This window comes from Mandrillus leucophaeus, unplaced genomic scaffold (assembly GCF_000951045.1).
Source record: "Mandrillus leucophaeus isolate KB7577 unplaced genomic scaffold, Mleu.le_1.0 Scaffold445, whole genome shotgun sequence".
In the NCBI taxonomy this organism is placed as follows: Eukaryota; Metazoa; Chordata; class Mammalia; order Primates; family Cercopithecidae; genus Mandrillus; species Mandrillus leucophaeus.
In genome coordinates, this window is record NW_012104754.1 from 1,281,760 (window position 1) to 1,302,103 (window position 20,344).

The 20,344-nt window shown below is 42.3% G+C and overlaps 1 protein-coding gene across 1 annotated transcript in view; it reads left to right on the forward strand.

The window, feature by feature from the left end:
* ANKH (ANKH inorganic pyrophosphate transport regulator) overlaps positions 1-20,344 on the forward strand; it is a 159,954-nt gene that overhangs the window by 93,523 nt on the left and 46,087 nt on the right. Inside the window, exons 2-4 of the mRNA XM_011994185.1 lie at positions 5,011-5,227; positions 15,660-15,778; positions 18,284-18,367. Of these exons, the coding sequence (XP_011849575.1) occupies positions 5,011-5,227; positions 15,660-15,778; positions 18,284-18,367 (420 nt within the window). The remainder of the gene's footprint in view (positions 1-5,010; positions 5,228-15,659; positions 15,779-18,283; positions 18,368-20,344) is intronic.

Below are 20,344 nucleotides of genomic sequence, written 5' to 3' on the forward strand. Positions count from 1 at the left end.
ACTCACTTCCTAAGTTTCAGGGAGATTAAAAAGTGTGCAAATGAAGCTGTAAATTAGAACAAAATTATCCTATCTATGGCGGGGTAAGAATGGCAAATCCAAAAGCATAGAAAAAAAACTCCATAAAATGATTGACAGACTGCATGATAACAATGTTTCTGGTATCAAAAGAAAACATGGAACTAAGCAGTGAACACATTGGGGGAAACATTTGCTCCAGATGGGGATAGCAAAGTGCTAGTAATATGAATGTAGCTCATGTCCTCAATTCTGCATCTCTTTTCATGCTTTTGAATGTTTCTTGAAATCAGGATGATTTTCAAATAATGTGTGTATTTAATACAGTCATTAAAAACATGAAATCAATGGCATCTCTTACAAGCAATAATATCTTGCAATTAAAATGTGATTTTAAGAAGTGTTTCTTTAAAAATTAGTTCATACAGTTAGTATGTACACTTAAGTTCTCCGTAAAAAATAGCCAATTCATTCGTGCATTCAACAAATAATAGAGTGTTTACAATGTCGCCTTGGCAACAAGGTGGTAGGTGAACAGCAGTAAACAAAAGCGGCAAAAATCCTTGCTTTCAAGCGACTGTCAGCCAGCCACTGCTTCGTGCCCTGCGCACTACCTACCTTGCTTCTCAAATCAGTTGGGTTATTTTAGGGAGAGTAAGTACTTTAGCCAAGGCCACTCAGCGGTTAAGTGATAGAAGCAGATTCCAACTCAAGCCTGCATGGCTTTAAACCCTGTGCTCTTCCTCAAATTACCGTAATCGTCGGGCTAAATGAAACTTTCTCACTTCATCTCACTGACAGAGCTCTCATTACCTGGGCCCTCTCTCTTCCCACCTGCCTCAGCACTGGCTTGAGGACTCAAGTTCGGAAACTGTTGGTGGAAATAGAAAGCATTTCAGTGGATGCCTCAGCCCAGGCTGGTGTGTTTTTAGCAAAAAAAATAAAATAAAGAATGCTTTGCCAAGAAGACACATAAAATGTCTAGTCCTCCATTATTTAGGTGCCCTATGAGATGCTTTTAAAATTTTGCTAAATAATAGATATCATCCAAGATTTAACACATTCGAGCAATAAAAACAAGTAAACAATTCACAATCCTAGATTTTGGGAAGGATGGGAAAGAAAACAAACCATACACTATTCTTGACGTCTGACAAATAGGTGATTAGAAGCTGTCCTAAATGGAGTTCTCTAGAAGCAAAACCTGTGTGTAGGGGAGGAAGCAGGGTAGGCGGTGGGGAAAAGTGAAGCGACGATGTGGTCCCCACTGGAGACTGGCTTCACCCTGATCCCAGGGAGAACTCTGGAGCATGAATTGTACCACAGTGGTCCTACTTGCAGGCAGGACACTGATCTTATACACTCGGGTGGCTGCGTGCTGGTTGGATCTATGGTGGACGCGTCAGATGAGTTTCACTAATGCAAAGTGGCTAGCAGTACTTCTCCCTGACAAGAAGACACCTGTGAGCCGTTAGTGGCCAACTCCCAGCATCTGGGGATGGGTCCCCTGCCAGGTAAAGGATAGGGGATCTGGGTGAGACACCAACAGTGTCCCCTGCAGAAGGCCAAAGGGAATTAATTTGGTAGATTGTCAAGTGGTAAGTTTTGCACATAGACAGGAGGAGCCCGTAGACTAGAGATGTTTGTTGAACACAGGCACTTGATATAAAGGAGGTTTTTGGTTTTTATTTTGTTTTAGGGTGTTAATGTATTCCATCAGGGAAAATTTGTTTCTAAGAAAGGCGTCATGGCAGGTGTGCTCTGCAGAGGCTGAGAAGGTTCTTATGGAAGTTTTCACCGTTATTAGTGGAAAAAAGGAAAACAATTAGAGATAAAATTGGAAACAATTATCAGAAGCTAGCTTATATAATACCAACTGAGTCAGAAAAATGATAATGAGTTCCTACGGCTAGCGTACATTTTTATTCTAGATTTTTTTTTTAATTGTATTTTCACATTGGTATTTTCCTGTAAACGCATTTTTCCTAACAGTGCTTTGCAGAGAATGTCAACCCTTAAGTTCTCATTCTACCAGTCAGCTGTGTCTCCTGGTGAAGGAATGAAACAAAGGAACAGAATGTGAAGCCCTTGAGTTTTGCCGAGTAGCTCTGCCAGCGCTTCTGCCAAAGCCTGCTGATGCTGGATTACATATAGGCCCACAAACTACATCACCCCTTGAAACTAAGGAATAACTTGAAGAGTAACATGAAATACCTCCTTTCATAGATTCTGAGGCACACTCCTTCCACCTCCATATTTTAGCAACTCGGAAATCTGGATACATTTTATAATCAATGACATCCAATTACAATTGGGAATATTTTGTCTTTTTTCTTTTTTTGGAGTGCAGTGACACGATCTCAGCTCATCGCAACCTCCACCGCCCAGATTCAACTGATTCTTCTGCCTCAGCCTCCAGAGTAGCTGCCATTGCAGGCTCACGCCACCACGCCCAGTTAATTTTTGTATTTTTAGTAGAGACGGGGTTTCACCATGTTGGCCAGGCTTGTCTTGAACTCCTGACCTCAAGGGATCTGCCCACCTCGGCCTCTAGAAGTGCTGGGATTACAGACGTGAGTCACCGCGCCCGGCTGGAACATTTTTTCTTTCTTAGTGGCATATAACTAATAATGTACCTTACTGTTGTGTCAGACCCATATTGACTTCAGTAAGGATGACACCACGTTCAAGAGGCCAAAGAAGAGACCCGGAGCCAGTGATTGAGACCTAAACCCTGTTTACCGAGGGGACTTACATACAGGGAAGTCCAGTGGTGGCAGGCCCGACAGGAGAGCTGCTACCATTGGTAAAAAGCATGCAGTTTACGTAGATCAGGTGCATCAGCATTCTTAGGGTATGTTTAAGTTATTATTCTTATCAGGTGCATCTACCATGCAGGGTCATTCTCAGGGTGTGCTGAAGTTATTGCTATCAGATGTATCTGCCATACGCTTACAGTCTATAGTATCAGATTCAGTGAAACACAATGGTGGATTGAGTTTACTTTGTTTTGTTATAATGTAGTATGATTCTCATATATGTTTGAAAATGAGTTCTTGAATCTTTTGTTGTATTCAGTCTCCTCTTTCAAGCACCCATTGGCTCCTTTGGTATTGTTGAGATTAGCTTTACCCAGTATAGCAAGGTAGCTCTCAGACTATGGCTATAACCATATACTTGTAGGGAAAATTATCGACAGCTGTCTTGATTAATAGAAATAGGAAATAGACAGGAAAAGTGAATTTCTTTCTTCTTCTTTCAGTTTACATAGCAGAGACTGAGTATGAATTCTGTGAATGTGATCGTGTCTCTATTGGATGAGTGACAAATGGTAGGCCAACACTTTAGCGTATCTTTTTTCTTAAAAATATGTTGTGGATATACGTCATTCTGCATTTGTCAGAATCCACAGAATGTACAATATACCAAGAGTGAGCCCCAATGTAAACTACATTACACTAGTCACCCCTATCCACAGTTTTACTATACATGGTTACAATTACCCGTGGTTGACCAAGGTTCAGAAATATTAAATGGAAAGTTCCAGAAATAAACAATTTATAAGTTTTAAATTGCATGCCATTCCAAGTAGTGTAATGAAATCGCTCACCATCTTGCTTCATCTCTTTCTCATCACAAGGAGTACAGTAAGATATTTTGAGAGAAAGACCACATTCCTATAACTTTTATTATAGTATATTGTTATAATCTGTTTGATTATTGTTGTTACTCTCTTACTGTGCCTAATTTATAAATTAAACTTTCTCATAGGTATGTATATATAGGAAAAAATGTGGGTACTTTCCATAGTTTCAGGCATTCACTGGGGGTCTTAGAATGTATCCCCTAAGGATAAGAGGGGACTACTGTCTGGTCTTTGAGTAATAATGATGTATCAGCGTAGATTCGTTGATTGTAAGACATGTACCACTCTGGTGTGGGATGTTGATAGCAGGGGAGGCTCCGTGTTTGTGGGGGGCAAAGAATATATGGGAACGCTCTGTACTTTCCGCTCAATTTTACTATGAACCTAAAACTGCCTTGAAAACAGTCTGTTTTTTACAAATATATAACTAGACAGAAAGCCCGCTCTTCTGCATAGTTGCCTGTTCCTAATGACAGAGGCAGTGTTCTAGAGGCATTTCGGTCGGAAAGCTGCCGCTACCTGGACATCCATTCCCACTGGTCTGCTGTTACTCATTTGTCTACGGGGTGGGAAAGTTAGTTTGGAAGTACCATCCCAACAAGGCCTACAGTGCCTAAGAGTGTCTGTCTTGGAGGATGTCTAAAGTATTCAGGGTATTTTACGACCGCATCTTCCTGTATAACCATTATCCAAAAACATTTGTTTTTTAGTCTAAAGGTGTTCTTTTCATATGTGTCTGCATAGAGCTCAGGAACGTATTTCAGGCCAAAATGTAGGAATCAGGTAAACAACATGCATTAATGATGAATAAAATAAATTCCTTCAGTACTTTTTTCATAGCATAGAACTCTGCTATGAAGAATACATAACGTATACCAAGTATTTAAGATTACATGTACACACATGAACACACACACCCCCCTTCTTTAAAGAAAAAAGAACCCATCCCCTTGATATAAACCGTCAGGCTCATTTCCAGCGTGTCTGTTGCCATTATGTCGATTCAGCCTGCAAACAAAATTTAACATTTAGTTTTTTAAAAAAATCAACTTTTAACCAAAACTTCTTAGAATTATTTTTCAATATTAGCATAAACTATTTGTTGGTGTTTTGCTATTATTTTAACTGCAGTGGACAGGTATCTCCTTCACAAAAAGAAACTCAAACTGAAGCTAATGTAGACGAAAATGAAAACCAATCACCTTTATCCAATTACATGAGATGTACCCTATAAGTTCTTCATGTTTCTATAGAAACGTGATCTGCTAAGTTTCGTCTTAGAGATATGATTCCCCAGAGAAGAGACAACGTTTCTAATACTTGTGGGTTTTTTTCCCCCTTCCCAGGCCTTGAACCGGGGCATTGCTGCTGTCAAGGAGGATGCAGTTGAGATGCTGGCCAGCTACGGGCTGGCGTACTCCCTCATGAAGTTCTTCACGGGTCCTATGAGTGACTTCAAAAATGTGGGCCTGGTGTTTGTGAACAGCAAGCGAGACAGGACCAAAGCCGTCCTGTGTATGGTGGTGGCCGGGGCCATCGCTGCCGTCTTTCACACACTGATAGGTGAGGCCGCCGACCGCCACTGACGAATCTAGCTTTGGCAATTTCTTATTCCTTTTCATTGATTTAAATATATTTATTGAGATAAGTGGTCTCTTTACTAATTATCACATTTCTTATGAAATGTTCAGGGAATAGAAGGAAAGTGCTTGTGCTCCTAGCTTAAGACAATAATGTGTTTTTTCTGGGGAGCTGTAGTTTTTGTGTCTCTGATTCCCTAAGTAAAAGAGTGATTTCATTAGTAGGCGATTACACCTAGGAATAACATTTGGTAAGGCCAATAAAATAGCAGGTGCTTTAATTAGAGATACGTGTGCATCACTGTACTGGGTCATTGGATCTTAAGAATAAAAATAGAATGACTGTTATTTAGAATTAATGCTTATCAGCAGTGAGAACAAATGACAGATTGTTCTATTTATTAAATTAATTTGTTCTAGGATCCTATTCCATTTTATTCAAAAACAAGACTAAATACTTTTGTCATAGCATTCTTTCCATGACACAACAGGAAAGCTGCATCATACATACAGTGACTGGCCTCTGGTTTACCAAGACCCTGGAAAAGCAGCTCTCCTTCAGGGCTGGAGTTCTGCTGCTGCTGCTTTCGTACTGGGAGTAAAGCCTTAAGGGCATGATTTCTGAATGTCGTGGCTTTAAAGCAGCTTTGCTTACCTGGCATAAAAATTGAGTGGTACCTCTATTGTAGCCAGTTACATAAAACACTGTGAATGACACTTCATAAACCCATTGTGTACCTCAAAATTGTTGCTGATTGTATAAAATGCATGGCTGTCAGTGGTGAATAAAGGAACCAAAAGATTAACCCAGACCATTTGCAATGTGTTTGCATGGCAGCTAATGCTTACTCACATAACTGCAAATCTGAATGTAAATAAGGAAAGACCTTTGCGGTTTTCCTTTTTAATGTGGCATAAAATTTTGTGCTAAGAGCAGTGTGGAAGAGAGTGTGTCTGCTGGTGGACCAGACATTCAGCCAAAGCGTTCATATTGATCCTTTAATTTGTGCTCAGAGCTTCAGGGCATGGAGTAAAGGGGAGCTGCCTCTGATTTCCTCAGTTTATGCCCTAAATGCTGACCGTGGACTGAGTATTTGCACAGGTACCTGTATTTGAAGTAAATTTCTGCTACATTTGATGTGAGCCATTTTCAAAGAGTACATGTACAGTATTTGAAAAAAAAAAAAAAGCCATATATTTTGTAAAATAAGGGGCTTCCTTAAATGAGCAAATGAGTTCCCTTTGCTGCTAGCTCTTTTTTTACTTGGACTTATGAATAATCCAACATTCCCTATTTAGCCATGGTTGAATGAGACTTTGGGACTAAACAGCTAGTTATCAGTTGTCAGTAATTCTGGAAGAGAAAAGCTAAGCATCCCGTGTTATTGAAGTTGTCGGGAAGAAAAGGTGGTCATTGAAATAAAAATCAGTGTCATTTTAGCTTTTCAATTTTAAAATATAATTACAAAATTTTAAATTTAAACCAAAATGGTTTTCTGTATCTCATATATATTTAATAATCATTATTCGTTTTTATACTTCTGCAATCACAGCATTTTTCCATCCACCAAACAAATGTTTTCCACAGTTGCTACGAAAGCACATATGGATTTCTTCGGAACATTTGAAAATCAGATTTTAATGACGTACCTTTTTCTAGAGTGTTGGCCTCCTTACCATTTTCTGCCTAAGTCTTGAGCCACTCTCCTGCCTCTGCCATCTGCTACGTCGGGCATCTTTGCTCACCTTTCTGCCTCCTTCTGTTTTTAGTAATCCTATAAGCTTTTCTATATCCAGATCCTGCCCATTTTCTTTCCCATAACCGTGGCCACAAGTTCCATGATGGGACGTTGCTGTCCCTCCACCCCCTAGCCATTCTTCCCACCGCTTTCCTACGTCATTGAACGTTGCCCTTCCAATGGCAGTCTCTATGCATCACCTATATTTGATGCTTACACCCATTTTCACTTCCTAGTAATACTGAAAACAGCTACTTATATTTCTACATCAGCAATCAGCTCCTGGATAACTATGTATGTGACAGGGGAACACTGAGGTAGATAAAACAGAAAAGGAAATACTCCCAGTATTTTTGACTTGAAAAGCCATTGTATGATTTCAAGCAGTCTTCCAATTATATTTGCTTGGGCTGATATTGAAATGAGCATATATTCCCTACATGTACAGCTCCTGGGTGGGGCCTACAGTAAGTACAGGAAGGCTTGTATTATAAATTCATCATGCTGAATTCAGAGTGGGAATATAAATGAGATACATCGAGGTTTAAATTAATTTCTTTCTAGTCTTTTGTCCAGGCAAAAGTAGTTGAATTGTCTTCAACATTTCTTTAAGTGCTAGTTTCCCATCACCTTAATGAATGTATTTCCTTTTAGCAAGTTCTTCTAATTTTTCAAAGGCATTTATTTTTGACATGTGAGAGCATAGAGCAGGAAGAGATTTTCTTTTTGGGGTTGGAACAGGCCTCATGGATTGAGTCATTTCTCAACCGTCTCTGAAGGATGAGGTGCATTTCAGCACTTTCTTCAATTTGTTTGTTTGTTTGTTTGTTTGTTTCTGAGACAGAGTCTTGCTCTGCTGCCCAGCCAGGAGTGCAGTGGTGCGACCACAACTCACCACAACCTTGACCTCCTGGGCTTGATCAGTTCTCCCACCTCAGCCTCTTTAAGTAGCTGGGACTACAGGTGCACGCCACCACATCTGGCTAACTTTTTTTTTTCTTTTTGTAGAGATGGGGTTTTGCCATGTTGCCCAGGCTGGTCTTTGAATTCCTGAGTTCAAGCGATCTGCCTACCTGAGCCTCCCAAAGTGCTGGGATTACAGGCATAAATCACCACACCCGGCCAGCACAACACTGTCTAATTTTTCCTTATCTTTGTTACAGAACGGAGTCAAGAATTTGCCCTGTGCGCTATAAGGAATATTTTGCTATAGCCATCTAAAATCATCCCAACATGATGTTCTCTATGTTAGACTCTTTCTCCCCAGTCTGGATGAACCTCAACACTTCGTACTTTTCACTGTTTACTAATAATTTACCAATCCCTGGAGGATCTTCTGCACTTACAAGGGATTTCCAGTGCGGACATTACCAGCTCTGAAAAATCAGTTGCAGATGTATCTTCTCACTTTCACTAACGCGGTGTCCCCTCTGTGCATCAGTTAATGGGTCACAGTAGGATGATTGAAATAGGCTCAGGTCAAAGAGCACTAAAAGCTTTTGTAGTGTCATCCCTCATTCACTGGGTTTGCCCCAATAAAGGAAAGAAGGAAGGAACCTTTTACTAGGTCCTTTTCATTAGATTTACTGTAGTTAAGGAATTATTTTTTCTTACATTTCTTTTTTTTTTTCTTGACCCCACTATTGAGCTAGGCATTCTCCCATCTTTGAGAACTTTGCGCTTGGTAGTGGATTTCCCCAGACAAGGCTGGGGTACATTCCACTGACCACTCAGACACTTCCCTGGGAATGCTTGGTGGAGATTGCTAGGGAAAGATGGCCCCAGAGAATGTGCCCAGCAACTCTTCCCGCCCAGCCAAACCTTGTGCAATAAGCCAATAGAGCAGACACTTGGAATTGTGTTGGATTGAGAGAGTTGAAGTCTAGAAGTTCCACCGGACAAGAGTTACTGTCCATTCTATGCACACCCGTAGCCTGGCTCGAGATACCCAAACTGCACAAGCCTTGGGAGTATTTCTTGGCCCTTATTGAGCAGCTGCAAGTATCTCTTTTTTAGCTGAACTACAGCCATGATCTGTCATAGACACCATTTTTTAAAACTGCATTGTCCTGCTAGATTCAGTTACAAAACAGAAACGAAGAGTACAGAGCCCAGGGTTTGCCATCACCACACCTTCATTTAGGCCAGTGGTTGTGGTGCATGGAGGAAAGCATGCTGACCTTGCATTTGACCCCATTTGGGTCCAAATTAATTTCACGTGCATGGAAATTAGTATTACCTAACCTCCTAATTCACGAAGATGTTGAAACTGCTGCTGTGGATTTTAACTTTCTTTACACGTTTATTCTTAACAGTAACCTGTGAGGCCCTTGCCATGTTCTGAAGCTGCCTGGGTAGGCAGCAGAATTCAGGAGAACAAAACTGCAGGTTCCTGTGTCCTTCCAGTGAGCCACTGAAGTAATTTCTGGCCCAGTTCTGTTTGCCAGACTTCTCTTTTCAAACTTTTCCATTATTCATGGGTTATTAACCACCTCTGTAAAGAGTAAATTAGTATAATTTGCCATAATTTAAACCAACGAGGGTGCTAGGAGTGAACGGACAGTGTCAGTATGGTCTTACAATTTATTGCCATGTAGAAAACCATCCCGATCCTCAGCAGCTCAAAACACAAGCATTTATTTTTGTTTGCAAGACTACAGGTTGGCTGGGTGGATCTTTGGAACTTGACTAGGCTCCTGCCTCTGTGGTCAACTGAGGGTCAGGAGGTCGCTCTGCTGACCTTGGTGGGCTCCTTGTTAGCGAACATCCGGCCATCCTAGATGGCCTCTGTTGGAACAGCTGAGCTCTCCTCCATATAGTCTCTCATCCTCCACTAGCTCTGCCTGGGCATTTTTAGACAGCTCTTTTAGACGGCTATGGTGATGCTCCAAGTGAAGGGACAGAAGCACACCTGATGGCTTCCTGAGGCCAGGAATCAGAACTGGCCCACCATCACTCCCACCCACACTGCTGACCAAAACAAATCACAGGCCGGCCCAGATTCACGGGGTGGGGAACAGACCCTGACTTTTAGTGTGAGGAGCTGCCAAATCATGTGACAAAGAGTAGGGATATAAGTAGAGGGAAGACTCAGGGATATTTTTGCTACCAGTATATCCCAGTCACTTTATTTACTTATTTATTTATTTGTTTATTTATTTATTTTTTATTTTTTGCTCTGTCACCCAGGCTAGAGTTCAGTAGTGTAATCTCGGGTTATTGCAACCTCTGCCTCCCAGGCTCAGGTGATTCTCCTGCCTCAGCCTCCCAAGTAGTTGGGATTACAGGCGCCTGCCACCATACCTGGCTAATTTTTGTATTTTTAGTAGAGACGGGGTTTCACTGTGTTGGCCAGGCGAGTCTTGAACTCCAGACCTCAGGTGATCTGCCCGCCTTGGCCTCCCAAAGTGCTGGGATTACAGGTGTAAGCCACCGCGCCCAGCCTCCCAGTCACTTCTTTTAGGGGTTATGGATTTCAACATTTATTCAATCAGCACACTGGGCTAGATCCTGAGAATTCAAACATGAATAAGAAATGGTCTCTAGAAAGAAGCAGATCTCCTGCAATAAATTATTCTGAACTCCACTCCACCAAGTCTTGATGCTAGTGAGACAGAATTCTTGTTCTTGTGTTAAAATTTCACAGTTACTTTACTTACATTGTGCATGGGTTTATGGTATCTCTTCAAGACCTAGGTGATATTTATGCCTCCCATCCCCAACACTGGACACGTGTTGCCTAGTATAGATTATAGATGGGTGATATTAAATGTCTGTATCCCAGCCCAGATGCAGGAGACTGTCCCCTTCACAGCTGTGTTAGTGTGTGTAGTACCTGATGCATACGAGTCACTCAACATGTATTTATTGAAGTGATTTAAATATGGCCTGTCAGCCATATAAACACACATACCTTGGAAATAATACCCTAGAAGCACAGGGGTGAAATTACCTGCTCCCATGAAAAGCCTCGCAAGCTGGTCACGGTGGGTCAATAACAGCACCTGTGAGACTTTTAAACATTGAGAACTTGGGAATTTGAATTAGAATAATGGTTCTCAGATTTGCCTATTGGATGTGGAAAAATGTATCTAGACTTATTTCGGTTAATACTGACACTTTATGGTTTGTAACAGCTCCTGGATGAACAGGTTTGAGAACCACTGATTCAGAAAGGGCCTATGGCCCTGGCTGGCTGAGGTCAGTGGACCCGTGAATCTGAAGGGCACTTTCTGTGTCCCTTGTTTAGAAGGGTCAAAGCTGTCAACCTGTAAACAGGTCAAGTCACTGTCTTCTTGCTGCTGCAGTGTCATAAAATTTGTTTACATCTGTTCAAAAACCTTGTTTAATTTTTTTTGTAATGTTCTGCTCTTCATAAGGAATACAGGCTGTTTTAGAACAGTCTTGGTAAGGCAGTTTATAGAAGCTGAAGGTTGCTAAATATTGCTAAGGCGGCTAGCCTGGTAATCATGGACTCTGTGCAAAGCACTTTAAACAAATTACCTGCCCCCCACCCCCCCAATAGCTCTAGCTGGAAATAGCTCAGGGGCATGGGAGGGAGGGAGTCGCCCCAAGAGAGTGGGTGAAAACAGTTGTTGGGATTTTATACTCACAGCTCCCAGGGTAAAGTAACCTCTCTAGTTATAATCAGAGTCCTCTATCATGTAGGGGAAGCGTAGAAGGACGTTAGAAAACCTGTGAGGAAAAGCTTCTTCCCGTGGCCTTCAAATATCTCCTGGAGTAGCTGAAAGAGGAAGAGACTGAAATAAAAAGAAGTTAAAAGAAGCAAAGGCAGCCTCAAGCCTCATAGGTCCCACAGTACTCTGAAACCCAGGGAGCTAGGACAAGCCCTGGATGCTGAAGAAGGCAAGAGTTTGGGGACACCTTCCCACAGAACCAGGAAGCTGGGCGGGGCTCATCCCCAGGAAAGTAGATGGCGAACACCCCAGCAGTCCTTAGACCCTGTAAATATTACATGTTTAGCCCAGTTATTCTGCATGAAGGCACGGTTTTTGATGTTTCTGTTAAACTATTGTAATAAGTAGCTACATTTAAGAAACTGAGGTTAAATTATATAGAGAGTTTATTTGGGCCAAGATTGAGGATCGCCACCTGGGACACACTTCCCAGTGGCCTTGGGGAGTGCTCCTTTCAACCTTTGTTACAAGCAGGTTTTTAAAGGCAAAAGGGGCTGGGTGCGGTGGCTCACGCCTGTAATCCCAGCACTTTGGGAGGCTGAGGTGGGTGGATCACCTGAGGTCAGGAGTTCAAGACCAGCCTGGCCAACATGGTGAAACCCCATCTCTACTAAAAACACAAAATTAGCTAGGTGTGGTGGCACATGTCTGCAGTCCTAGCTACTTGAGACAGGAGAATTGCTTGAACTCAGTGGGGGAGGTTGCAGTGAGCTGAGATTGCGCCACTGCATTCCACCCTGGGCGAGACAGAGCGAGACTCCGTCTCAAAAGAAAAAAGGCAAAAGGGGACAAGGAATGGGCCAACACGAAGTCGCTTGACGGGAATACTCATTGATTTACAGTATAGGGTATGGATTGTGGTGTCCAGCATATGGCATTTTATGGCTACTTGGCATCAGTTCATCTGGAGCCCACATAGCAAGTGGTTTCAAGGTCATTATTAGCTCAAGGTGGGAGTGAGACGTGACCGCTGTCACACGTCGTCACATTTCAGTGCATCTCTAGGCCTGATAATTAAAGGGGCTGCCCTTCCTCAGATGAGTTTCTTTTTCTTCTCAGCAGGGGGAAGCTTATGTATATTGATCTCTGTATTTCTGGGTACTTCAAGCAGACTGCATGCCCTGCTCTCAGCTGCTGAAACTCACATGTCCCATCCGATCTTCCTGCCACCCCAGAGTTTAACATGAAAATAAGCCTCTCTCTCCCTCTCTCAGAAGCTGCTTGTACCTGTGTTCCAGGGCTGCCGTAACAAAGTGTCACAAACCAGGTGGTTTAAGCAACAGAAACTGAGCGTTTCACAGTTCTGGATGCTGGAAGTCTGAGGTCAGCGTGCTGCAGGGGTGGCTCCTTCTGAGAGATGGGAGGAAGACTGTCTTCCAGGCCTCTCCCCAGCTTCTGGGTGTTCGCTGGCAATCTTTGGCGTTCCTCGGCTTGTAGAAGACTCACCCCGGTTTCTGCCTTCATCTTCACACGGCGTTCTCCCTGTGTGCATCTACCCCTGTATCTGAATGTCTGTTTTGTAAGAACGTCGGTCATTGGATTGAAAGCCCACTCTACTGCAGTATGACCTCATCTTCACCAGTTACATCTGCAATGACCTTATTGCTAGATAAGGTCACATCCTGAGATGCCAGGGGTTAGGATTTCAGCATCTGAATTTTGAAGGGACGTAGTTCAGCTTATAATACTCCCCTTTTACCAATTCCATAGTCCCCAGCTTCAGCCACAGCAGTCAGGTCCCCTCAGCTGGTGTTTTATAGTGACCGTAACCTTCACCAGGGGATTTTAGCTCATGAGCTATTCCTAGCCAGCCCTGTGCTCTTGCACTTGGCATTGTGTTCGTTGCTCTACTCGCCTGGCACAGCTGCCTTTACCATTGCCAGTGGCCTCAGCTGAGAGGTGGGTGTGGGGACAGCGATGTGGGCAAGGTCAGGATGGTCTCCTTGCAGATCCCTGCACAGTGAACATTTGTTCACTGAATGAAAACACATGTGCAAATAAACAGCAACAGCAACAATAAACTTTGAACAAAATTTCCACAGTTCAGCACCCAAAGTAGACCATTTGTATGATTAAGTAACATCTTCATTCTGGCTTTGTGTTTAAGCCAGCTTAGCTCATGTCTGAATGCAATTCTTACCTGGCTGCAAAATCAGACAGGAGCTCTCCCTCCCTGCCTTCCCAGGTCAAACCTCTACTAATCCCCTTTTCATCTCTGCACAGCTTCTGATCCAAACGACAGGGACGTCACAGCTGCCTCCTTCCATCCATGTCCCTTGCTGTAACTAATCCCATCTTCCTAGGTCTCTTTTCTTTCTGCCACGTGACATGCCCTCTCTTGGATTTCTCTTCTTGATGCCTCAGTGGTTCTGATGGCCCTGCTACCATGACACCTGGCACCTTTGTTCACCTGGCAGCTGACCTTCTGGTTGTTCACCTCTACCCTGCCTGGAAGGACTAGGAACTTTCCTCCTTCACTCTCCTCGACCTGGCCCACCTCACTCTCTGAAGATTGTAGTCACTCCAGCCTCCCACCTCTTGAAACCACTTACTCACACCTCTAATACCCATAGTTGTAAGAGAATGAAAACTGTAGGCACACCTACTCTTACAACATTCATAAGACACTGTGAAAAACATGAAGATTATTATTTTCTTGTCTTTCTTTTCCTTTCCTTCCCTTTCCTTTCCTTCTCTTTCCTTCTCTTCCCCTTTCCTTCCCTTCCCTTTCCTGTTTCCTTTCCTTTCCTTTCCTTTTGTTTTTTTTCCTCCCCTTCCCTCCCCTCCTCTCTCCTCTCCTCTTCTTTTTTCTTTTCTTTCTTATAAAGACAGAGTCTCACTCTGTTACCCAGGGTGAAGGACAGTGGCACGATCATAACTCACTGTACCCTTGAACTCCTGGGCTCAAGCAATCCTCCTCCTTCCACCTCCCAAGTAGCTGGGACTACCGGCATGTCCCACCATGCCTGGCTAATTTAAAAAAAATTTTTTTGCTAGAGACCAACTCTCTCACTATGTTGCCCAGGCTAGTCTCAAACTCAGGCTAAGCAATCTTTCTCCCTCAGCCTCCTAAAGTGCTAGGATTACAAGTGTCACCCATCTTGCCTGGCCTGTTATTTTTATATATAATCTAAGCCTCTATCAATGAACTAAAAAAATAGCTCAATATTTTATTTAACCTTTGGTAATAAGATCTGTCAGGATTCCTGACTAATACATTAGGAGACCTTTCTCCTCCTTCCCTATTCCTATTTGACACATATGCATTCATTCAGCCCGTACTGGCTTACCGCCTACTGTGTTCTAGTCACTGGTAACAAATTCTGATATTGGAAGGACTACAAAAGCACCTCTGCAATGCCATTTTCCAGCATGCAGGACTATACCCTAAGTTGCCACCCTCTTCCCAAAAAGTGAAATAGAAGAACTGGCAAATGCGAAAAAGCTAGCTTTAAAGTTTTATGGAAAGGCATATTAACATCTAGAAATTTTCTCTTAGTAAATAATTAAGAATATGTGTAAACATTTAGCTTCAAACCTAGCCACCAAGCATTCTTTTGTAGTATCAAAATGATGGAAACCACCTAACTGTGTAACAGTAGGAGACTGGGCAAGCTGATACTCAGCAAACTCTCAAAAAGAAATTCAGTTCATTGAAGGGAATTCAAAGAAATAAAATGTAGAAGCATATCGTGAAAAGATGATCATGGTTTACAAAAGAGTGTGTGTAATACAATCTCATTTTTATGTTAAAACACAGAACAATAAAAGAACTTGGTGATTAGAACCCAGAGCATTGGCTGTGACTCACTCTGGGTAGAGGGATGAGATTATAGGCCATTTTTTTCTATTTGCATATCTCATTTTTCTGCGACGAACAAATACTACATTTAAAATTGTTTTTAAGCTTTTGAAATAAAAAGAATATAAAGATACCCTTTTCTAAATATTTCCACATATGCCTTTTGACCCATTGCAGCTTACAGTGATTTAGGATACTACATTATCAATAAACTGCACCACGTGGACGAGTCGGTGGGGAGCAAGACGAGAAGGGCCTTCCTGTACCTCGCCGCCTTTCCTTTCATGGATGCAATGGTGAGTAGAGAAGATCATTGGCTTGCTTTCTTTTTCTTTAGCTGGTGGTAAAATATACATAATATAAAATTTACCATTTTAGCTATTGTTGTGTGTACAGCTTAATGTCAAGAAGCACATTCACACTGTTGTGTAACCAATCTTCAGAACTCTTCGTCTTGCAAAACTGAGATTCTGTCCTCATTCTGCCCAGCTCTGGGCAGCCTCCATTCTACTTTGTAACTCTACAAATTCGACTACTTGAGATACCTCAAAAGAGTGGAATCATACAGCGCTTGTCCTTCTGTGACTAACTTATTTCACTGAGCGTGTCTTCAGGGTTTATCCATGTAGTCGCAGGTGTCAGAATTTCCTTCCTTTTTAAGGCTGAGTCACTTTCCAGTGAATGTCTAGGCCACATCTTGTGTATCCGTTCATCAGCTGATGGACACTTGCATTGCTTCCGCCTTTGGGTTCTTGTGAGTAATGCTGCTATGAACATGAGTGTGCAAATATCTGAGTCCCTGGTTTTGGTTCTTTGGGGTATATACCCAGAAGTGGAATTGCTGGATCATATGCAAATTTGATTTTTAATTTCTTGAGGAAATAGCGGACTGATTTTCATAGCAGCTATACCACCAGCAGAATACTCAGGTTCCAATTGTCTGTTGACTTTTAACCAGTCCATCTTGTCAATGTATTTAATTTTGCCACAAGTTCTGGTAGGTGGCAGGAAAGCCCATTTGAAAATTTTGTTGCAGATACACAGTTCTTTTCTGATATACTCAGGATCAAAGGATCAGAATCACTTTCTGATAAACTTACCACTTGTGTGGCACAGACACCCACAGTTTCAGAGTAAGAATCTGTTGAACATACTGGCAGGGATTCATTATTTTAATAACCAGCTTTACCCCGTTAGCTCAGGGCTGCCCACTTCCATAAATTCTTTGTCATGATACTGAGGAGTGCTTAAACAGCGCTTTCATTCTCTTCTGCTGTCTTATAAATATAAAAAAGACTTAGCAGAAAAGGAAAAAAATAGATATATGTATATGTTTTCCAATAAGGTCCAGTGCTGGAAAGTAAACCCTTTCCTTTGGCTCCATTTTGAATTATTCTTGGAAGGAGACTTAAAAATATGTTAGTCTGTATAGTTTTTTACCACCCCACCTCAAGTTTATATGCAGTTAGATGCATGATGTAAGTGCATAACTGGCTTCCCTGCAGTGCCTGAATTAGCCCATGGTGGTGGCCCAGTTAGAGAACTGAAAGAAGTGGCCTTTCTGACATCCCTAAAGAGTCGAAGCCCAGCTTCCTGGCCAGGTCCATGCTGTTGCTCTGAGGTCTGTCCTCCCATCTGTGTTGGAAGTGGGACTCCACACACATAGAAGAGTTACAGTTATACGGTGAATTCCAGGAACTCAGGACTGTTAGTAAAAGTGGATTGCAGATTCTTAAGGACCTGGTGGTCCATGTCCCTTCAGCTGTATTTATTTGCCATAAGAGACTTTCTGAAATCAAACAGAACACCAGAGCATTTGTAATTGGTGCCCTTTTCTTCCATGTTTCTTCTGTAAGTTCCCCCCAAAACCCTGGTATAACAGCACGAGATGGCTAATAAAAATGAAAATAATGAACATTCATAAGGACCAGATCAACTCCTCCCTCCCCACCCCCTCACCCCGGCAGCATGGCGCTGATGTATGGGTTGGAGAGAGAATGTTTAAAGCCAGGAAGCTTATTATATGGTGGCTGTCAGACAACAAAGCCAGCCCACAGCCGTGATTTGCAGATGGGCAGGGAATTAGCTGTTGCTCTGCTAAGTCTTGACGTGCACCTGGGGAATAGACCCTGCTTGTCGCGTTGTGCGTAGCTCAGATGAAATGTCATTTCTGTGTCAGTCCAAATCAACCTTGAAGGTAAGAAGAATGATCCTTAAACAGAGCCCGTCATGAACTCGAAACCTTCTCCAGACCTGCTGTTCCCCGGGCTTTTCATCTGCTCCCCTCATAGCACCTTCCTCCTCATCTCCCAAAGTGTCAGGTCAGATCCTGCCCAAACTTGAAGACAAGAAAACAGTAGACTCTAATCAGTCAGTGAGCGCCGGTAATAACTGTAATAACTCAGACCCAAATGAGAGCCCTCATGATGACGTGCATCACGTGGGAAGGATGCTGCTTTGGGACTGAGATGCTTGAGAGAGAGAGATTGCGTTTCCTCCATTCTTGGTATTCCTTCAGCTTTCCTGCCAGGCGTACAAACCTAATAGTGCACTAGTCTGCATGCAATTGGTGCTAAATAAATACCTGCGTGCAGTCCTTCACTCCACTGGAAAACTCTAAAGTGGAACCAGCCACCAGATCAAGTTACAGTAATTTTACCAACCAAAGATTTATCAGACCTTGGCGCTAAGGCTCTAAGGGGCTATAAAGTATATTTCAGGAATGTCCAGTAAATCGCATCAACCAGAAACAGCATAATATTGAAGGTGTATCTCATGCCAAATTCTTTTCTTTCTGGCAGGCATGGACCCATGCTGGCATTCTCTTAAAACACAAATACAGTTTCCTGGTGGGATGTGCCTCAATCTCAGATGTCATAGCTCAGGTAAATATGGTCTGTGTGTCAATCAGAGTTCCTCAGAGTCCCCTTCTGGCATGTGTAACTGATGTGTGATTTACATTCATTCACTGTGCAGTACATTCTGCATTCGACCTGGTTTTGCCAGCACTGTTATATCACATAGAGACCTCAATAAATATTTGCTAAATGGTTGAGAAAAGGAAACTTGCTGTAATAAAAGTGTGTATAATCTTGCTAGAATACGGGCTGTAGGAATTTAAATTTAAATAAAGAGGTTTTGACCTTTATTTTTACAGAGCTTGCATGTGAGATGACTCTACAGTCATACCTAGTACCTTTTGGCATGTCTTAGGGTCACTGTGCACTTGCCTGGGTGCCCTCTGTGTGGCCTAACACTATGTCACTGTGTTCTAGAGAGAGGGCTCTTAGGAATTATTCTTAAACGTTCTTATAATCCTCTGTTGTTACCATGCAGAGCTGCCATTCACAGGTCACTTCCCCACATTTAGAAAGAACCAGGAAGTTGATTCAGCTGCCTTTCCCCGCGGTCTGAGAAGAAGGCCTACATCCCACTCTCTGTTGGGTCCAATTCTCTGAGCCCTGGCACTCAACCCTGGCTTTCTGTCCTTTCTTCTTCTACCAAGGATAGAGCATGAACAATTTTAGTGGAAAAATCGATTGAATTCCTATGATTTATAAGTTAGACTAAGTTGCTACAGTCAGGGATTTGGGAGAATGATTTCTTCATAGAGGAGGAGGTTAGACTATATCTCTACATGCCCTTCCAAATTCTCATTTCTTTCTTTTTTCTTTTTCTTTTTTTTTTGAGACGGAGTTTCGCTCTTGTCAAATGGCATGATCTTGGCTCACTGCAACCTCCACTTCCCAGGTTCAAGTGATTCTCCTGCCTCAGCCTCCTGAGTAGCTGGGATTATAGGCACCTGCCACCATGCCCAGCTAATTTTTGTATTTTTAGTAGAGACGGGGCTTCTCCATTTTGGCCAGGTTGGTCTCAAACTCCTGACCTTAGGTAATCTGCCCACCTCAGCCTCCCAAAGTGCTGGGATTACAGGTGTGAGCCACCACGCCCAGTCTCATTTCTATTCTATGAACATTTCCATACATTTTTCCTTTCTTGCACACCCTGATCTCTTAGCCCCCTTCTTGAAATAATCTACTGTTGAACTGTTAGTATGAAGACCAATAATTTCCAGACTAATTGTGTTTACTCCGTGGATCACTGTTATAAGTAGTTTAAATGGATTTCTACTAACACATTGTGTGTGTGTGTGTGTGTGTGTGTAAATACTAGCAATACTAGCAACCATCATTCTTTGGTATGTCTTTGTTAATTTTCTTAAGAGTGAGTAGAGAATTTTGTCCCAGTCTTACTGTCTGTATCCTCTGGGAGACAAACTAGACTGCCTTATTCACTCTAATCACTTCATTTGAAATTCAGTAAGCCTCTCTCATTTCAAACACTGGCATCAGCAAGTCGGTGAGCGTTTGTGAGCACACATTTGTAGATGTGTGTTTTTTTAAAGGCAAAAAAAAAAAAAAAATTCCTTAACTTTGCCTGAAATAAACATAGTAGCCATCCAAGGACAGAAGAAGAAAAGCGTATCTCTGAAAAAGACTTTGCCAATACACCTACAGCCATTTTCCCCCTCTGTTTTAAACCTGATCCTGGCCCTTGCCTGTTGAGGGAAGGCCTGCAAGTTCAGAATAAACAGATCTGGTTAGTGGGAGCGTGGAAGCCAAGTTCAGATGCCATCTGGCTTCAGGCTGTGCCTGGTGGAGTAGTTATTTTAAACCTTGTTGCTTGAGTTCCTACCACAATATGGCTAGGGGAATAAATTCTCTTTTTAAAGTCTTTTACCCTCAGGCTTCCGCTTATTACCTGAAAATATTTGTTAGGTATGAAAACATATCTAAGTTGGTAATGAGTAAATAGATTCCATGCAAAGTACTTTGAAATACCACCTTGGCATAAATAGCACA